This window comes from Hevea brasiliensis, chromosome 8, assembly GCF_030052815.1.
Source record: "Hevea brasiliensis isolate MT/VB/25A 57/8 chromosome 8, ASM3005281v1, whole genome shotgun sequence".
Lineage (NCBI taxonomy): Eukaryota > Viridiplantae > Streptophyta > Magnoliopsida > Malpighiales > Euphorbiaceae > Hevea > Hevea brasiliensis.
In genome coordinates, this window is record NC_079500.1 from 15,312,909 (window position 1) to 15,333,352 (window position 20,444).

Sequence of the window (20,444 nt, forward strand, 5' to 3'; positions counted from 1 at the left end):
TTGATTAGAATATTAGCTCAAAATACAGACTTTGATTAAAATAGACTTCTAAGTAGCGGATGAACAACACTTCCATTTATTTAGAGAACTGAAAATATATCAACATTAATTATTCTACATAATTTGAATATGTGAAGCTGCTAGAAAGAAATATTCACCTAATTAAAGAAAAAATTAAGTTATTTTTAAGGAAAATGATTTTCTTCTTTTTAAAAGAGAAAATTATTTTCTATTTTTTAAATTTTATTAATATTATTAAAATATAAACATATTTATACATATATGAAATAAATACATATCGTTAATTTAACATTACAACCAAATGATATGATTCCATATTGAAGTTATTTTTTATAAAACAAATGGAATCTAACTGGCTCAATTTTTTCCCCAAATAATTAAGCTTCAATTTTCAAAATTTTTTGCCTACACTTTACAAATGTACAACAATATCTACGGACTATATTAATTGAGCAACAAGTACGTATCCATAAACTATATTAGTTTGAGCATCAAAGCTGATATCATCAACCAGATATTAGTTTGAGCATCAAAGCTGATATCATCAACCAGATTTCTCCCAGTCATCATGTCCATATGCATTACTCTACAGGAATAAGCATTGGTCTTCTCGGTGAGCTTCCTATTACTAGCATTCAGGAGACATACAACTGCATTTTGAAAAGTAAGAAGGGCTGAAATATTTGTTCTTGTATATGCTAATATGCCAAAAGTATATCACTTGGCTGCAATTTAATTTAGCTCAGGCAATAAAATAGAATTTTCATATTTACCTAGCGGAGTTACGAGTAGGGAAATCTGAATAAAGCATTTCACGTCCATACTCTGCAACCTGAACAAATATGACCCACGTAAATTTATTACATCTTATAGATTTAACATAATGTCAAAAAAACACAGTTAATTTAGATAGTACTCTCTCACACAGAAAAGTAAACATTTTCTATAAAGAGTGAGTCGCATATGATTGTGAGAAATAATGTATGCACATCTGATGCATCTAATAATTTCTTTTTACGGCTAATAATTTCTCTGGTCTTCCGGTCTGAGTAACACATTCAACATCTTCAAACTATTTAAAAAAAAAAGAAAAACAAACTTTTATGTCTCCAGCGTCAATTTTATCCATTAAAATGACTCCCATTGCAAATTGCACATACGAATAGATGATTATAATATTTAGAAAAATACAAATGATCTTCTGCTGTTGTCAGCAAATTTGGGGATATAACGGACTTTTTCTATATGAAGCTAGATGCATATATATAAAAAACAATTAAACATCAAAAGTTCATTTCAATATATATATATATATATATATATGCGCTCAAACAATTGCCGATAATATGCTGCTATATATATGATTGTTGTTGGAAAATAATAGTAATAAAATGGTGAATAATAATTTTAGTCCTAGATATAATGACACTGTTTTTAAAAATAATTTTGGTATAAGTTATAATATATCTTACCAGATTCAATATACTTTTCTTAATATTATAAATAATTAAAAATCACAAAAATTCTAAACAGATTTAGAAAATCGAGATCAATAACATTTGAGTAAAAATGATAAAACAAATCAAAAGAGAATTTGAAAGCAAACAATGAGAAGAGAAACTTTTCTAATAACTTGTGGTGGTATATCAAATGGTCCAAATTATCAACTATTTATAGACATAGTCTTAAAAAAAATCTAATTTAAATTAACCATTAATCTATTTTTAATTGAAAACGTTATCTTTTAACATTAAAAAAAAAAAAAAAAAAAAAAAAACACACACACACTTTAACGTTGGCTATTTAAATTACACATTAAAATAGTTGGCCGTTCAAAGGCCAAAGCCATTCACATATATGTAATGAATGACCATTTAAAATATTAACCCATTGAACGTATTGAACAGTTAAAAGAAAGAAAAAATTTCAAAGTAATGGCCATTGGTCAACGTATTTGATTAAAGTAAATTAAATTTAAATTATTTTGAAATAATCAAAACATTTATCACCTTTGGAAAATCATCATCAAGAAGAAAGTCGTCCATCCAATTCGATGATCTATCCCTCCAATAGCAATTATCTGAAAATACATAAATCACTAACTCAGATACAAACAACTTAAATCTGAAAACAGATTAAAGCCTAAAACACTCACCTGGAATATCCAGATATAAATTAGTGTCGCCAAGAGTGATCTCTCAACTCCTGCCATGTATCCATGCCCTGTAAGAACATAAAATATATAAAGCATATATTTATTGTTAGGACAATAAATGTAGATGCAAGCTGAAATGTCGAAGTTGTGGAAACTTTATAGTTAAGCGCATACCAAATAAATAATATCTCAAGGATTTGTCCTGCGGAACAAACTCATAAACGAGCAGTCTATTAACTCCTTCTTCGCAGTATCCAATAAGGTTAATAGCTTTCATCTTTGTGTATTCTTCTTCTTGCTTCCTAGAATTATTGAACTTCTTAACTGTCACCATTTTACCGTTGAGGTCTCCTTTAAAGACTTGACCCAAAGGACCCTCGTCAAGACGGTTGTCCTCAGAGAAACCTCCAGTTGCCGTTGTTAGTTCTTGATAAGTAAATCTTCTCAGCTGATAATCTTCTTGAAAATTAGTTCTCCCCTGCTGATAATCTTGAAACCTCTCAGTGCCATTAGTGGTCTCCGAGGAATCATAAGTTGCCATTGTGTGTTCTCGAAGTGTAAATTCCCTCGGTTCAATGCCATTATAATTAGCTTCTGAACTGACAAAAGACTTCTGTTTCTGAGATCTATAGGGCTCATTATCAGATCCATTAGGCTCAACTCTATGAGATACATTAGGCGTCGGGTTATCTGCTCAAGGAAGAGAATGGTAAATTAGATTAGTGGTATAATTAAAGATAGGACTATGTTAAAGGAAAATAACTAATAGGTTGATCAAAAGAAAAGAGGAAATTTAATAGATGAATTTCTTATGGCAATCACGTGTATAGCATATTAAATTTCGCAAGAAATGGAAATTCACATGTAGTACTTTTCAGGAATATACTGTCATTCTTCTCATTCCATATTCCTTCTAGACGCATGTATCCTTCAAGTGCTCGAACTATCTGCATGGCATAGCAATGGTAAAAAGTGCACAAGTGCTCGAACTATCTTCATGGCATAGCAATGGTAAAAAGTGCATGGTAAAAAGTGCATAAGTGCTCGAACTATCTGCATGGCATAGCAATGGTAAAAAGGCTATGCACGAATGTGACTGTCACAATTTATCTTTCACTTTTTATATCTTTTAAAGGTAGAGAAAGACTCGAGCTACCCTCTAACATTTTTTCTGAATGCTTTACTAAATAAATAAATAATAGTGAAAGAAATCGAAACATGCCAATTAATTATGCAATTGAATTTTCACCTGATTCATCTTTGGGCGAGAGATTGAAGGTTTATATATGCAAGCTGCAGCACAATAAATCATTATTTCCATTTCCTTTTCATCATAGTTTGTTTGCAATAATTTGGAATCGACAAGATCTCCATAGTTTCCATTACGCAAAGCACATTCAATTCGACATTTTGCCTGAAAATCAATAAATACAAATTATAGTTATTTTTGCTTTAGGGTTTAATTTTCTACCATCATTTTCTCCTTTATTTGAAAGTATAATAGAAGATATCAACTATAATAGACGAGTGCCATACCCAAGTAACAATATCAATGCCTTCATACTTTACTTTTCTCCCAGTTATTAACTCTAGAAGAATCACACCATAGGAGTAAACATCTAATTTTTCAGAGACACTTTGAGGATAATGCTCTGGATCAGCATAACTACATGGAACAAGTAATAATATCATTGCCCGAGTCGAAGCCAAAAAAATTTTAATTGGAAACATATCAATAAAATATTTTCACACACACATATATAATGAAGCGTATAAAATTTATAGTAAATAAAAATAACACAAATATCAAACTAAAAAATTATAACAAATTTTCTATAATAAATATAAATATTACAAAATTATAGTTTTGATTATTATATAACTCCATAATACAAATTGTATTATTCAAAAATAAAAATTAGTTAATATCAAAATATTATATTAAATTTGTACAAAAATTTATGTTTAAGAGCAAAAATAAATATAAATCTCAAATAAGCAGATTATATGACATAATAGTCTAAGATTAAAGAAAATAATAATCATTAGAATTAAAGAGATATGAGAAATTAGAGATGATTAAAATAGCAAAGTAATTATATCATAAAAAAATAAATGTATTTTTAAGTTGAACAATTCAAAATTTGCATGAGAATTAAGGTCACTAATTTTATCTACTTGTACATATGTAAATTAATTAATTTTTTAGTTAGAATGAAATAAAAAAGGAGAAAGCAAAATGAGAAAAAATATAAGAATATATATATATATATATAGAAGAGAAAGTAAACATAAAAAAATTATGTCTAATTTTAAATTGTATGATAAGAAATTAGTAAATTAACTAGTATTTAATCTTTCAATAATAACTATTAATTAAATTTTAATTTGTAAATATAAGTTTCAATAATTAATTTTTAATTGAATTATTATATTTATTTGATGACAACCAAATAATTTTAATTTTTTAATTTAAATTATAAATATTAGTTATAAATTATTAGAAATCAGAAAAAATTTAAAGAGACCAATTAATAAAAATAAAAAGATCTACACTTATTTAATATTTTTTTTATAAATATTTATAAAGATTAATATAAATTTTGATAGATTAATTAATGAAAAAACAAATTTTATTATATATATTAAAATACTTTTAAAAATATTGGTTGGGGGAAGGCCATCCTTAGCCTTGCAACCCTCACTCGTGCCTTCAAAGCTTAGTTTTTCCTCGGTTACTAGCTCAATATGAGCCAGACCACAGGACTTCTAGAGACTTTGTGAGAAGAGTAAAGCCATGCTGCTGCATAACTACATTAAATAACCAAGTCAAAAATTTTTATTTAAAAAATCAAAATCTTTGATGGAGAAGCCCAAAAAGAAAAGGAAAAAAGAAATCTTACACTTCAGTTCCCTTATTTGATTTAGAGATGTGAGTAAGGCTACCGGTTTCCGGAAAAAGAAAGGCAAGTCCAAAATCTGCGACCTGAACAAAAATAATCTTAAGTAGATTTAACAGGTTTATTATGGCTTTTTTTTTTTTAATTCTAGCATATAATTTAATATGAAAGAAAACTAAATATGAAATTAATATCTTCTAAAAAAACATCTTGAAACACACCCTACCTTTTATTTATCGACGTATAGAATTCATTGGATATATTCAAATAGGCTTCCATCCTAATACAAAGGTGATGCTTCAACAGAAATCAGACAAGAAAATAAGCCCACGGTTCAAATAAACATTTGGATCCTAATCTAAAGCACCAAACAGCTAGCTTACTAACACAAGCTCAAGCCCAAAACGAACCCTAGCTAAGAGGGATCTCCACTATGGACAGAAGATTTGGGCGCAGGGGAGGTTTGCGCCGCCATCCTTTCCAGCTGAGCAACCGCCAGCAACATGAGGAGCCATAACCACCGTAGCACTGAAAGACCATGTAAGGCCCCAGAGATAGACAACAAAGCAATTTGTCTAGCATAGACAAAAAGGATAAAAACAGAGCATGAATAAGCCATAACCATGGATGGCTGGAGAAGGCAGGGGATACGTGGCATCGCTCTTGGCTCTTTCAATCTCTTATAGCCTTTAAGCAATGCGAAAACCATCACATCGGCGACAGAAATGTCCCAGAGATACAAGCCTCTGAGAACGTTAAACCCAAGAAAACCAACATACAAACCAGATTCAATATACTTTTCTTAATATTATAAATAATTAAAAATCACAAAAATTCTAAACAGATTTAGAAAATCGAGATCAATAACATTTGAGTAAAAATGATAAAACAAATCAAAAGAGAATTTGAAAGGCAACAATGAGAAGAGAAACTTTTCTAATAACTTGTAGTGGTATATCAAATGGTCCAAGTTATCAACTATTTATAGACATAGTCTTAAAAAAAATCTAATTTAAATTAACCATTAATATATTTTTAATTGAAAACGTTATCTTTTAACATTAAAAAAAAAAAAAAAAAAAAAAACACACTTTAACGTTGGCTCTTTAAATTACACATTAAAATAGTTGGCCGTTCAAAGGCCAAAGCCATTCACATATGTGTAATGAATGGCCATTTAAAATATTAACCCATTGAATGTATTGAACAGTTAAAAGAAAGAAAAAATTTCAAAGTAATGGCCATTGTTCAACGTATTTGATTAAAGTAAATTAAATTTAAATTATTTTGAAATAATCACAACATTTATCACCTTTGGAAAATCATCATCAAGAAGAAAGTCGTCCATCCAATTCGATGATCTATCCCTCCAACTGCAATTATCTGAAAATACATAAATCACTAAATCAGATAAAAACACCTTAAATCTGGAAACAGATCAAGGCCTAAAACACTCACCTGGAATATCCAGATATAAATTAGTGTCGCCGCAGCTTGGCTGATTCGAACTCCAGTTGTCCAGTCCAAATGTGATCTCTCATCTCCTGCCATGTATCCATGCCTTGTAAGAACATAAAATAGATAAAGCATATATTTATTGTTAGGACAATAAATGTAGATGCAAACTGAAATGTCGAAGTTGTGGAAACTTTATAGTTAAGCGCATACCAAATAAATAATATCTCAAGGATTTGTCCTGCGGAACAAACTCATAAACGAGCAGTCTATTAACTCCTTCTTCGCAGTATCCAATAAGGTTAATAGCTTTCATCTTTGTGTATTCTTCTTTTTGCTTCCTAGAATTATTGAACTTCTTAACTGTCACCATTTTACCATTGAGGTCTCCTTTAAAGACTTGACCCAAAGGACCCTCGTCAAGACGGTTGTCCTCAGAGAAACCTCCAGTTGCCGTTGTTAGTTCTTGATAAGTAAATCTTCTCAGCTGATAATCTTCTTGAAAATTAGTTCTCCCTTGCTGATAATCTTGAAACCTCTCAGTGCCATTAGTGGTATCCGAGGAATCATAAGTTGCCATTGTGTGTTCTCGAAGTGTAAATTCCCTAGGTTCGATGCCATTATAATTAGCTTCTGAACTGACAAAAGGCTTCTGTTTCTGAGATCTATAGGGCTCATTATCAGATCCATTAGGCTCAACTCTATGAGATACATTAGGCGTCGGGTTATCTGCTCAAGGAAGAGAATGGTAAATTAGATTAGTGGTATAATTAAAGATAGGACTATACTCAACTCAACTAAGCCTTTATCCCAAAAATTTGGGGTCGACTATATGGATTCGCTTTCTCCACTCTGAACAATTTTGGGTTAAATCCTCAGAAATGTGTAATGCTTCTAGGTCATGTTGTACTACTCTCCTCCAAGTCAATTTAGGTCTACCTCTTTTTTTCTTTCTATCCTCTAACCTAATGTGCTCTATTTGTCTAACTGGAGCCTCCGTATGTCTATGCTTCACATGACCAAACCACCTCAATCTCCCTTCTCTCAACTTATCTTCAATTTGGCACCACTCCTACCTTTTCTCTAATACTCTGATTACGGATTTTATCTAGTCTTGTATGGCCACTCATCCACCTTAACATTCTCATCTCTGCAACTCTTATCTTAGATGCATACGACTCTTTCAGTGCCCAACACTCACTACCATATAACATAGCCGGTCGTATGGCTGTACGGTAAAATTTTCCTTTCAATTTATTGGGAATCTTACGATCACATAAAACTCCCGTGGCACGTCTCCACTTCAACCATCCAGCTTTAATCCTATGACTAACATCCTCCTCACATCCCCCATCTACTTGAAGGACTGAGCCTATATTTAAAGTGATTACTTTGGGACAGTACCACTCCATTCAAACTAACTCCTTCCCTATCACCAGTTTGGCCTTCACTGAACTTGCAATGCATGTATTCTGTCTTCGTTCTACTTAATTTAAAACCCTTTGACTCTAGAGTACTTCTCCAAAGTTCTAGCTTTCTATTAACTCCTTCACGTGTCTCATCTATCAGAACATATCATCCGCAAACATCATGCACCAAGGAATACTCTCTTGTATATGTTTCGTCAATTCATCTAAAACCAATGTAAAAAGGTAAGGGCTTATGGCTGATCCTTGGTGTAATCCAATTGAGATAGGAAAATCTCTTGTGTCCCCTCCCACTGTGCGCACAATAGTAGTTGCTCCTTCATACATATCTTTCAATACTTGTATGTACCTAATAGATACCCTCTTTTTTTCTAACACATTCCATAAGACCTCTCTTGGAACACTATCATAAGCCTTCTCCAAATCAATAAAAACCTGTTTAGATCTTTCTTTACATCTCTATATTTCTCCATCAAGCTTCTAATGAGAAAGATCGCTTCCATAGTTGAACGACCGGGCATGAAACCAAATTGATTGAGAGAGATAAAAGTATCATGACGTAGCCGATGCTCCACAACTCTCTCCCACAACTTCATAGTATGGCTCATAAGTTTAATTTCCCTATAGTTTGAGCAACTCTGTATGTCTCCCTTATTTTTAAAAATAGGTACTAAAATACTCTTCCTCCATTCATCAGGCATTTTCTTTGAGTTTAGAATCTTATTAAATAATTTAGTTAACCATGCCACTCCCATATCTCCCAAATACTTCCACACTTCAATTGGTATTTCATCGCGTCCACAGGCTTTACCCACTTTCATTCTCTTAAGTGCTTCCTTTACTTCTAAAGATCTAAACCTTCTAGTATAATTCACATTCTTTTCTATTGTTCTATAATCTATATTCACGCTATTACCATTTTGACCATTATTAAAGAGATCATTAAAATAATTTCTCCATCTTTCTTTAATGTCCTCATCTTTCACCAACACTTTTCCTTCTTTATCCTTAATGCACCTAACTTGATTGAGATCTTGACATTTCCTTTCTCTCCTCCTTGCTAATCTATAAATATCTTTCTCCCCTTCTTTAGTTCCAAGTTTCTCATATAACTTTTCAAAGGCCTGTGCTCTTGCTTGACTAACTGCCTTTTTTGCCTCTTTCTTTGCTATTTTGTATTGTTCATATGCCTCATTATTATCACATTTAGGTAATTTCATATACCATTCCCTTTTTCTCTTCACTGCCTTTTGTACTTCCTCATTCCACCGCCATCTCTCTTTTGAGGGTGGTCCATGTCCTTTAGACTCTCCAAGTACTTTTCTAGCTACTTCTCTAATCTTTAATGCCATCTGTATCCACATATCATTGGCCTCCATATCCAGCTTCCATATATCGGACTCGAGAAGCTCATTTTTGAACTTCACTTGCTTTACTCCTTTGAACTCCCACCACTTTGTTCGAGCTACGCTATTTCTTCTGACCTTACTTGAATTGTTCCTAAACTTGACATCCAAGACCACCAACCGATGTTGACTTGTTAAAGTCTCTCCTGGAATGACCTTGCAATCCTTGCATAGAGCTTTATTTGCCTTCCTGGTTAAGAGGAAGTCGATTTAGCTTCTATGTTGCCCACTTTTGAAAGTCGCTAAATGTGACTCTCTTTTTATAAAGTAGGTATTTGCTAGTATTAGGTCGTATGCCATAGTAAAATCCAGGATGTTTTTTCCCTCCTCATTTCAACTGCCAAAACCAAAACCTCCATGAACATTCTCATAACCTTGTCTATCACTTCCTACATGTCCATTCAAATCTCCACCAATGAAAACATTCTCTTCATTCGGTATGCTTTGCATTAAATCATCCATATCTTCCCAAAACCTTTGTTTACTCCCACTGTCTAGTCCTATTTGTGGGGCATAAGCACTAACTATATTTATTATTTCTCCTTCTAGTACTAGCTTTACTAGTATAATTCTATCTCCTACTCTTTTCACAGCTATTACTGCGTCTTTCAATGTCCTGTCTATGATTATGCCCACTCCGTTCTTGTTTCTCTCCTTTTCGGTAAACCACAATTTGTACCCTGAATTACCCACTTCCTTACTTTTCTCTCTTACCCATTTAGTCTCCTGAATGCAAGCAATATTCACTCTTCTCCTTTCCAAGGTATCCACAAGCTCCATTAATTTTCCTGTAAGTGATCCAACATTCCAAGTACCAACCCTGATCCTCCTCCTATCCTGCTCCTTCCTAATTGGTCTCCTTCTATGATATCTTCTATTATTTTCTATGTCTATCTTGTGTTCTGTTTCAGTATTTATTCTACTATCTGTCCTATGGACTAACTTCTTTACCCACACCCGTCCATGATGTGGGAACCCTTGCTCACTTAACACCACACCCGGGCGCCGGCATGGCGCGTCGCTTTCGATGAACGCCCTACACCCTTGTATATTTCTCACTACACCCAGGCTCCAATGTAGCACGTTGTTAGTAGAGGACGCCCCAACGTTTATATCATTTGAATCCATATCATAGGGTGTGACGAAATTTTTACGCTGGTTGTCACCTACCGCAACCCTCCTCCTTTATCCGGGCTTGGGACCGGCTAAGCGCAAACTACTTAGGCGGAGTTAAAGATAGGACTATGTTAAAGGAAAATAACTAATAGGTTGATCAAAAGAAAAGAGGAAATTTAATGGATGAATTTCTTATGGCAATCGCGTGTATAGCATATTAAATTTCACAAGAAATGGAAATTCACATGTAGTACTTTTCAGGAATATGCTGTCATTCTTCTCATTCCATGTTCCTTCTAGATGCATGTATCCTTCAAGTGCTCGAACTATCTGCATGGCATAGCAATGGTAAAAAGTGCATAAGTGCTCGAACTATCTGCATGGTATAGCAATGGTAAAAAGGCTATGCACGAATGTGACTGTCACAATTTATCTTTCACTTTTTATATCTTTTAAAGGTAGAGAAAGACTCGAGCTACCCTCTAACATTTTTTCTGAATGCTTTAATAAATAAATAAATAATAGTGAAAGAAATTGAAACATGCCAATTAATTATGCAATTGAATTTTCACCTGATTCATACTTGGGCGAGAAATTGAAGGTTTATATATGCAAGCTGCAGCACAATAAATCATTATTTCCATTTCCTTTTCATCATAGTTTGTTTGCAATAATTTGGAATCGACAAGATCTCCATAGTTTCCATTACGCAAAGCACATTCAATTCGAGATTTTGCCTGAAAATCAATAAATACAAATTATTGTTATTTTTTCTTTAGGGTTTAATATTCTACCATCATTTTCTCCTTTACTTGAAAGTATAATAGAAGATATCAACTATAATAGACGAGTGCCATACCCAAGTAACAATATCAATGCCTTCATCCTTTACTTTTCTCCCAGTTATTAGCTCTAGAAGAACCACACCATAGGAGTAAACATCTAATTTTTCAGAGACATTTTGAGGATAATGCTCTGGATCGACATAACTACATGGAACAAGTAATAATATCATTGCCCGAGTCGAAGCCAAAAAAATTTTAATTGGGAACATATCAATAAAATATTTTCACACACACATATATAATGAAGCGTATAAAATTTATATTAAATAAAAATAACACAAATATCAAACTAAAAAATTATAACAAATTTTCTATAATAAATATAAATATTACAAAATTATAGTTTTGATTATTATATAACTCCATAATACAAATTGTATTATTCAAAAAAAAAAAATTAGTTAATATCAAAATATTATATTAAATTTTTACAAAAATTTATATTTAAGAGCAAAAATAAATATAAATCTCAAATAAGCAGATTATAGGACATAATAGTCTAAGATTAAAGAAAATAATAATCATTAGAATTAAAGAGATATGAGAAATTAGAGATGATTAAAATAGCAAAGTAATTATATCATAAAAAATAAATGTATTTTTAAGTTGAACAATTCAAAATTTGCATGAGAATTAAGGTCACTAATTTTATCTACTTGTACATATGTAAATTAATTAATTTTTTAGTTAGAATGAAATAAAAAAAGGAGAAAGCAAAATGAGAGAAAATATAAGAATATATATATATATATATATATATATATATATATAGAAGAGAAATTAAACATAAAAAAATTATGTCTAATTTTAAATTGTATGATAAGAAATTAGTAAATTAACTAGTATTTAATCTTTCAATAATAACTATTAATTAAATTTTGATTTGTAAATATAAGTTTGAATAATTAATTTTTAATTGAATTATTATATTTATTTGATGACAACCAAATAATTTTAATGTTTTAATTTAAATTATAAATATTAGTTATAAATTATTAGAAATCAGAAAAAATTTAAAGAGACCAATTAATAAAAATAAAAAGATACTACACTTATTTAATATTTTTTGTATAAATATTTATAAAGATTAATATAAATTTTGACAGATTAATTAATGAAAAAACAAATTTTATTATATATATTAAAATACTTTGAAAAATATTGGTTGGGGGAAGGCCATCCTTAGCCTTGCAACCCTCACTCGTGCCTTCAAAGCTTAGTTTTTCCTCGGTTACTAGCTCAAGATGAGCCAGGCCATAGGACTTCTAGAGACTTTGTGAGAAGAGTAAAGCCATGCTGCTGCATAACTACATTAAATAACCAAGTCAAAAACTTTTATTTAAAAAATGAAAATCTTTGATGGAGAAGCCCAAAAAGAAAAGGAAAAAAGAAATCTTACACTTCAGTTCCCTTATTTGATTTAGTGATGTGAGTAAGGCTACCGGTTTCCGGAAAAAGAAAGGCAAGTCCAAAATCTGCGACCTGAACAAAAATAATCTAAGTAGATTTAACAGGTTTATTATGGCTTTTTTTTAAAAAAAAAATTCTAGCATATAATTTAATATGAAAGAAAACTAAACGCAATAAAATAAACTTATATCTAAATATGAAATTAATATCTTCTAATAAAACATCTTGAAACACACCCTACCTTTTATTTATCGACGTATAGAATTCATTGGATATATTCAAATAGGCTTCCATCCTAATACAAAGGTGATGCTTCAACAGAAATCAGACAAGAAAATAAGCCCACGGTTCAAATAAACATTTGGATCCTAATCTAAAGCACCAAACAGCTAGCTTACTAACACAAGCCCAAGCCCAAAACGAACCCTAGCTAAGAGGGATCTTTACTAAGGACAGAAGATTTGGGCGCAGGAGAGGATTGCGCCGCCATCCTTTCCAGCTGAGCAACCGCCAGCAACATGAGGAGCCATAACCACCGTAGCACTGAAAGACCATGCAAGGCCCCAGAGATGGACAACAAAGCAATTTGTCTAGCATAGACAAAAAGGATAAAAACAAAGCATGAATAAGCCAGAACCATGGATGGCTGGAGAAGGCAGGGGATACGTGGCATCGCTCTTGGCTCTTTCAATCTCTTATAGCCTTTAAGCAATGCGAAAACCATCACATTGGTTGTTATAAATAGCTTGTATGTTAGACAATATAGAGAGAAAGAATTCCTCTATTGTTAAAATATAAGGGAATGACAAGAGTGAAATATGTATAGAATTATATATATATAATTCAATATATATTATTCTATTATGGCACTTGGCACGTATATGTGTGAAATGAAATAATTATCATATTATAATTTTCGTAAATAAATTACGAATAGATGTGTTTATTAATAAGTAGAAGTTTCTGTTAATAGACAGACATGTCAATTCTATACAAACAGTCACAACTGTTTGTATAGGTGTCTGTTAATAAACAGACATGTCTATTCTATACAAAAAGTCATAACTATTTGTATGTGTCTGTCAATAAATAGATATGTCTATACAAATAGTCACAACTATTTGTACAGGTAGTTTTTAATAAACAAACATGTCTATTACACAAATAGTTGTATCTATTGGAGATAGACATATGTGTCTATCTAGTAAAGGTGCCATGACTTTTCATTCTTTATAAATATAGATGAGTTTTTCAATCCAAATATACTACTTCTATTTCTTCTTCTTTTCTTCTAGTCTCTCTAAATTCAGTTCATATAAAAAGTTCTTAAAGGAAATCTTTAGGAGTTGCTGTCTGCAGATTTCAAGCTTTGTTGTATCCTGGAGGTATATTGCCATAACCTTGCAGCAATCTAGTGGAGGCAATTAATACCTTAAAGATAGTGATTCATCACGCCTCAAAGCCTATTCTACACCCACTGCCTCAACAATTTTAAGGTATTAATCGCAATGGAGTCCAAGGCTATTTCCGTGATGAATCAAGAGTTTGTGAAACTTGATCGTTTTGATGGGACAAACTATGTTCGCTGGAAAGACAAGATGCTAATCTTACTCACCACATTGAAGATTTCTTATATACTTGATCCAAGTCTGCCTGCTATTTCACCACCAACTCCAGAAGATTCTGAACAAGTGAAAGCAGATCGAGACAAACGTAAAGAAGATGAATTGCTATGCAGAGGTCATATTCTTAACAACTTTTCAGATAAGCTATATGATCTATTTACTTCTGTCAAGTCTCCAATGGAAATCTGGAAATCACTGGAGTTCAAATACAACTCAGAAAAACAAGGTGTGGATAAATTTCTCATTATGAAATATTTTGAATTCCAAATGGTTGATAGTATATCTGTTATGGATCAAGTCCATGAATTACATATCTTTGTTTCAAAGTTTAAGGATTTAAAAGTGGTAGTTCCTAAATCGTTACAATTAGGAGGAATAATAGCACATCATACTTCTAGTTTGAATGATTATAGGAAGAAATTACTGTATGCCACATATGATTTTTCTCTTAAACAGATTCAGAAATACTTACACATTAAAAGTTTTTTATGTGATAATTTGTTTTATGTTGATGATATGCTTATAATTAGAAGAAATATAAGGTTATATTATGATGCGAAAACTCATGGTGAATGTGTTAAAGAAGGTAATAAGATTTATGTGCATAAGTCGAAAAACACTTTTGTATGCATAAATCCTAATTCATATTGATTGTGTCTATCACTAACTAGGTGGGGATATTGTTAATAATATTAGTGATAAAAAAAATTTTATCTCATTTCAAAAGAGTTATGTCTGTTCATTAAAAGGCATCAAAATGAACTATTTATTATCTGTTCTAAAAGGTATAAGTGAATGATTGTATCTGTTCTAAAAGGTATAAGTGAATGGTTGTATCTGTTCTAAGAGGTATAAGTGAACGGTTGTATATATTCTAAGAGGTATAAGTGAACAGATATAATTATACTAAGAGATACAAAGTAAACAGTTGTATCTGTTGTAAAAGGTATAAGTGAACAGATGTAATTATTTTAAGAGATACAAAGTGAACGACTGTATCTGTTGTAAAAGGTACAAGAGAATAGATGTAATTATTATAAGAGATACGAAGTGAACTGTTGTGTCTATTCTAAAAGGTGTAAGTGAACAGATAAAATTATTCTAATAGATACAAAGTGAACTATTGTATATGTTTGAAGAGATGCAAATGCTTTACAAATAGCAGTTTGGAACAAAAATCTATTAACTTTTATTTTTTGTCTCTTCTCTTCATTTTTACTTACAATCAATATTATTATTTTTTAATTTATTCTTGGGAGAATTTTAAAATTACTGTCTAGATTTATATTTTGGTTATTATCCTTGAGGGATCTACCTGAACTACCTAGCTATAACATAGTGGGGGTTTTACTCTTTGTCAATTTCATTATATTGAGGGAAGGAAATACTCCATATGATATTTATTATAAATTGACTGGAAATTTTGGTAGAATAATTGTTCACATTGAGTGTGCTAGTGCTATTGATAGCTTAATGTATGTTATGTATTGCACTACTCCTGATATTGCTTTTGCAATGTATAAATTGTCAAGATATACTAATAATCCTAGTGTGGAATATTAAAAAGAAATTTCAAGGATTTTTGGATATTTAAAAAAGGAATTATAAACTATAGATTATTCTGTGATAAGTTTCCAATTGAGCTAAAACCATATAAAGAGTTGTATCCATGCAAAAAGTTATGTCCCTTGGCCAAAAGATGTAACTAAATGAAAAGATGCAATTCTTCTAAATAGTTACATGCATGAAGAGATAAACTTATTGGCCAAAAGGTTGGTACATTTTGAGTAGTAAATATAAGAGCCTTGCAAGTCATTTGTAAGAAGTGACAAAAGAACAAATGAGTATGCATTTGTGTGTGTGTGCGAGTTTAGCTTGGTTCTTTATTGTTAGATACCTCATTTTAAACAAGTTATGGAGCAGTTTATTTCTACAAATAAGGTACATATCTAGACTGTGAATTATTTATGTAGTTCATGTTATAAATATGTGATTATATGGTTGACTAGTAAAACAAATATGGTGAAGATCCTAGAGTTATACAAATGCTAATTTGATAAGTAGTACTAAGGATAATATGTCAACCTTTGATTGGGTGTCCACTTTAAGTGGAGGTTCTGTTTTGTATAACTCATTCTATGGTAAAATCCGAATTTATAACTTTAGCTAATGTTGGTAAAGAAGTAGAATGGCTGAGAAACTTGTTATCGAATATTAAGTTGTGGCCACAACCTGTGCCATCTATTTCTTTATATTGTGATAGTCAAATCATGATGGTTAAAGCTTAGAGTAAAATATACAATTGAAAGTATATACATTTAAGCTTAAGACATGAAAATGTAAGACAATTAGTCTCTAATGGTGTTATTACCATGTTTATGTTAAATCCTATAATAATCTAGCAAATCCTTTAATAAAAGGGCTCTCGAGAGTTATGATCATAAGTACATGTGCTGATTAGGATTTAGAATATTCCATTAAATTTACTAATGATGGGAACCCTACTTTATAGTATTATTACTAAATAAAGTTTAAAGGGTAACAACAAGTCATTAGTAAATGTTGTAATTAAAGTACTTAATGTACTAAGTTAATGGAATGAGGATGAGTATTTATATTCTTAATGAAGTTTAAAATTATTACAAAGGAAACTTCACCTATATGAACATAGGAAGTGGTGCCGCTTCAATAAAAGTGAGAATAACTTTTGTAAATGTTCATGAAAACAGGAGGTCGCACAAGGCTATATTCGTGCTAAAATTTTGGTGAACTTTTTAAGTCGAACTAATTGATTCGTGTGTGTAGTATTTCCGGTTCTATTTAATAGTAATTTAGGTTTAAGCTAAGGCCACCATGATTTCTTTAGAACTTTGAAATACTTATACTAAGGAAAAGTTTAAATTGAAAGATACTTTTCATTATGCATGAAACAATGGGATCTAACAATATAAGCTAAGTGGGGGATTGTTATAAATAGCTTGTATGTTAGACAATATAGAGAGAAAGAATTAAGGGAGTGACAAGAGTGAAATATGTATAGAATTATATATATATATATATATATATATATATATATATATATATATATATAATTCAATATATATCTTGGCACGTATATGTGTGAAATGAAATAATTATCATATTGTAATTTTCGTAAATAAATTACGAACAGATGTGTTTATTAATAAGTAGAAGTTTCTGTTAATAGACAGACATGTCAATTCTATACAAACAGTCACAACTGTTTGTATAGGTGTCTGTTAATAAACAGACATGTCTATTCTATATAAAAAGTCATAACTATTTGTATATGTGTCTGTTAATAAATAGATATGTCTATACAAATAGTCACAACTATTTATACAGGTAGCTTTTAATAAACAAACATGTCTATTACACAAATAGTTGTATCTATTGGAGATAGACAGATGTGTCTATCTAGTAAAGGTGCCATGACTTTTCATTCTTTATAAATATGGATGAGTTTTTCAATCCAAATATACTACTTCTATTTCTTCTTCTTTTCTTCTAGTCTCTCTAAATTCAGTTCATATAAAAAGTTCTTAAAGGAAATCTTTAGGAGTTGCTGTCTGCAGATTTCAGGCTTTGTTGTATCCTGGAGGTATATTGCCATAACCTTACAGCAATCTAGTGGGGGCAATTAATACCTTAAAGATAGTGATTCATCACGCCTCAAAGCCTATTCTACACCCACTGCCTCAACATCGGCGACAGAAATGTAGCCGAGATACAAGCCTCTAAGAACGTTAAACCCAAGAAAACCAACACACAAACCAAACTTGCATAGCAACCACAAAGGAGAACCGTCAAAAGACCCCATTCAAGGAGTGGTACTGACTCTAAATTTGGAGACTAGAGGACCAAGACAAAAAAAAAAAAAGAGGAGGGGGATGGCCATAAGGCCAAAACTTCCTAGATCTGAAAATGTCATCTTCGACCTTAAGAAAGAGAAGAGAGCTTTTCTAGGTTAGAGAGAGGAGGTCCACAATAATTGAGATTCGTATACCCTACCTTCGGCTCGTACTTATCGTCAATAAGTATATTATCGGCCTTAATATCACGGTGAATAATTTTAGGTGTGCCTGTATATACAGAATAAAAACTTTTAGCTATAGATAAATTAATAACACCAAAACAAGAAAAAAAAATGAAAACACTAAAAAAATCCTACTCACAGTTTTCATGTAAATATTCCAACCCTTTAGCTGTGCCAATGGCGATTTTCATTCTTTTTGTCCACTTCAAAGTCTTCTCTCCTACGATGTCTTTCTTGTGAATAACATTATATCTATTATTTGTATATGTCTCAGGGCACAGAAAGGACTTACCATGTAAATGATGTTTCAAGGATTTTCCAGGAACATGCTCTAAAATAAGCAATATATCGTCTCCTTCAATGCAGTATCCAAACAGCTTAACAAGATTTTTGTGACTCACTTTGCTAACAACCTTAATCTCCTTCTCCGATTCTTCTTTCGACTGCGACCGTTCATCGGGACGAATTTTAAGTTTCTTAATTGCAACTTTTTTCCCGCCCAGTGTTCCCTCATAGACTAGACCAAAACTGCCCTCGCCGAGGAGTTTTTTATTGGAAAACTTATCAGTTGCTTCTGCTAGTTCACCATAGCTATATTGGCTCAGCCCAAATCCTTCTCGTGAGGTAGATCCGGCATTAGACGAAACTATAACACGGCTCAAAGTGAAAGGAAACAAAACGCTAGAATTAGAACACATATATAAGCTAACACCGGAAAATTTTATTAAAGACTTCAAAAAGAAAAACAAAGGCCGAGATGGAGAAAAGAGTATATTTTCCCTATCCTTCAAACATCTAGACAACTTCTAATGACCAAGAAATGGACGCATAAAAATAAAGTAAAAGAGGATTAGTTTTGACATGATCTCATAAATAAAAGTATAATTAAAGAACGAAAGTATACCTCTAGTGTCAGCGCGTCGATCTGCCTCGGTACTTCTGAAACAATTCCTCACGCAAGCCATCAATATTGCAAGTCGATACAGTAGTATGATTTTTTTTTTTTTTTTTTATGTTGGGTAGGTTGAGAGAGAGAGAGAGAGAGAGAGAGAGAGAGAGAGAGAGAGAGAGAGAGAGAGAGGAGTCTGGTTGTATGGTTATAAACTTCAGCGTTGAGGACTTTAGAGGAGAAGAGAGGGAAGGTTCGGCCTTTAAAGAGAGAGAGAGAAGGAGAGGAGAAATCATGGACATGAGTGTAAACCGGTAAGGTCTACTCAAGTTATGTTGACTTTGTTGGTAAATTAGACGAGACAGTTTTTTTTTTTTTTTTTTTCAAATAACTTTGTTTTTGGCTTATCATCCAGAGCATGTGGTGAGAAAATTCAATAATCAGTGCTGGATGTATGAGAAATTATATAGTATTAGTATATGAAATCAAATAACAAATTAAATAAATAAAAATTAGACACATAAAAAAATATATGATTATTATTTTTTAAAAAAACTTATAAAAAGATTATAAATTTTTGGGACCCACTTATGTATATATATACACATGTTCACTCATTGAGACTTTAATATATATATATATATATATATATATATATATATATATATATATATATAGACTCACAATTGGATTATCATTTCATGTAATTTATCTTACATGAAATTATTGTTTTCTTATATAATTTCTTATGGATATACAACTAGAAATGAGGGATTAATTGACTTGACCCATGTGACGCCCCTTATCCGTCTACTGTATGGCCGAGTAAGAAGTGCCACATTCGATGCCGGAGTATTTTGTCTTATTTTATCATATCTATCGTAAACTTTTGATGTCATTTAAAACATGTATTCTATGTATAAATTATATATATATATATATATATATATATATATATATATATATATATATATATATATATATATATCATTTGATATCATTTGAACTAGAAAAGCTAGCTTGTCCAGTCAAAGCCCAGAATTATTATTATCCTTTCGGACCACGTTGGGCATCCCAGGCATCCACTCTCCAACCCCTCTCCCACCGTGTGAGTTGAGAGGCCCCGGGTAGGGGCCCA

General features: G+C 31.5%; 1 protein-coding gene across 4 annotated transcripts; it reads right to left on the minus strand.

Annotated features, from left to right (window-relative positions):
- Nucleotides 1-281: 281 nt before the first annotated feature.
- LOC110654074 (proline-rich receptor-like protein kinase PERK3) lies at nucleotides 282-19,576 on the minus strand. Of its 4 annotated transcripts, none has more exons than XM_058151381.1 (13): nucleotides 19,322-19,568; nucleotides 18,710-19,063; nucleotides 18,557-18,637; nucleotides 18,393-18,463; nucleotides 12,725-12,807; nucleotides 11,340-11,469; nucleotides 11,053-11,217; nucleotides 10,726-10,810; nucleotides 6,745-7,260; nucleotides 6,535-6,620; nucleotides 6,389-6,459; nucleotides 795-853; nucleotides 282-671 (listed from the first exon to the last, which is right to left on the minus strand). In XM_058151381.1, the coding sequence occupies exons 1-13, from the start codon at nucleotides 19,380-19,382 to the stop codon at nucleotides 496-498; spliced, it is 1,938 nt and encodes a 645-aa protein (XP_058007364.1). In that variant the 5' UTR covers nucleotides 19,383-19,568; the 3' UTR covers nucleotides 282-495. The 4 variants fall into 4 exon arrangements, 3 of the variants coding, with proteins under 3 accessions (XP_058007364.1, XP_058007365.1, XP_058007366.1); XM_058151382.1 differs by having other exon boundaries at nucleotides 10,735-10,810; nucleotides 19,322-19,566; XM_058151383.1 differs by lacking the exon at nucleotides 6,745-7,260 and having other exon boundaries at nucleotides 10,735-10,810; nucleotides 19,322-19,571.
- Between the last annotated feature and the right edge of the window lie 868 nt (nucleotides 19,577-20,444).

Coding starts and splice junctions, on each gene's coding strand:
- LOC110654074 (XM_058151381.1), bottom strand. CDS start 19,382: ATGGCTTGCGTGAGGAATTGTTTCAGAAGTACCGAGGCAGATCGACGC. Junction 12,808..18,392: donor ACGATAAGTACGAGCCGAAG/GTAGGGTATACG, acceptor ATTTTTGTTCAG/GTCGCAGATTTTGGACTTGC. Junction 672..794: donor CCTACTCGTAACTCCGCTAG/GTAAATATGAAA, acceptor TTCAAAATGCAG/TTGTATGTCTCCTGAATGCT.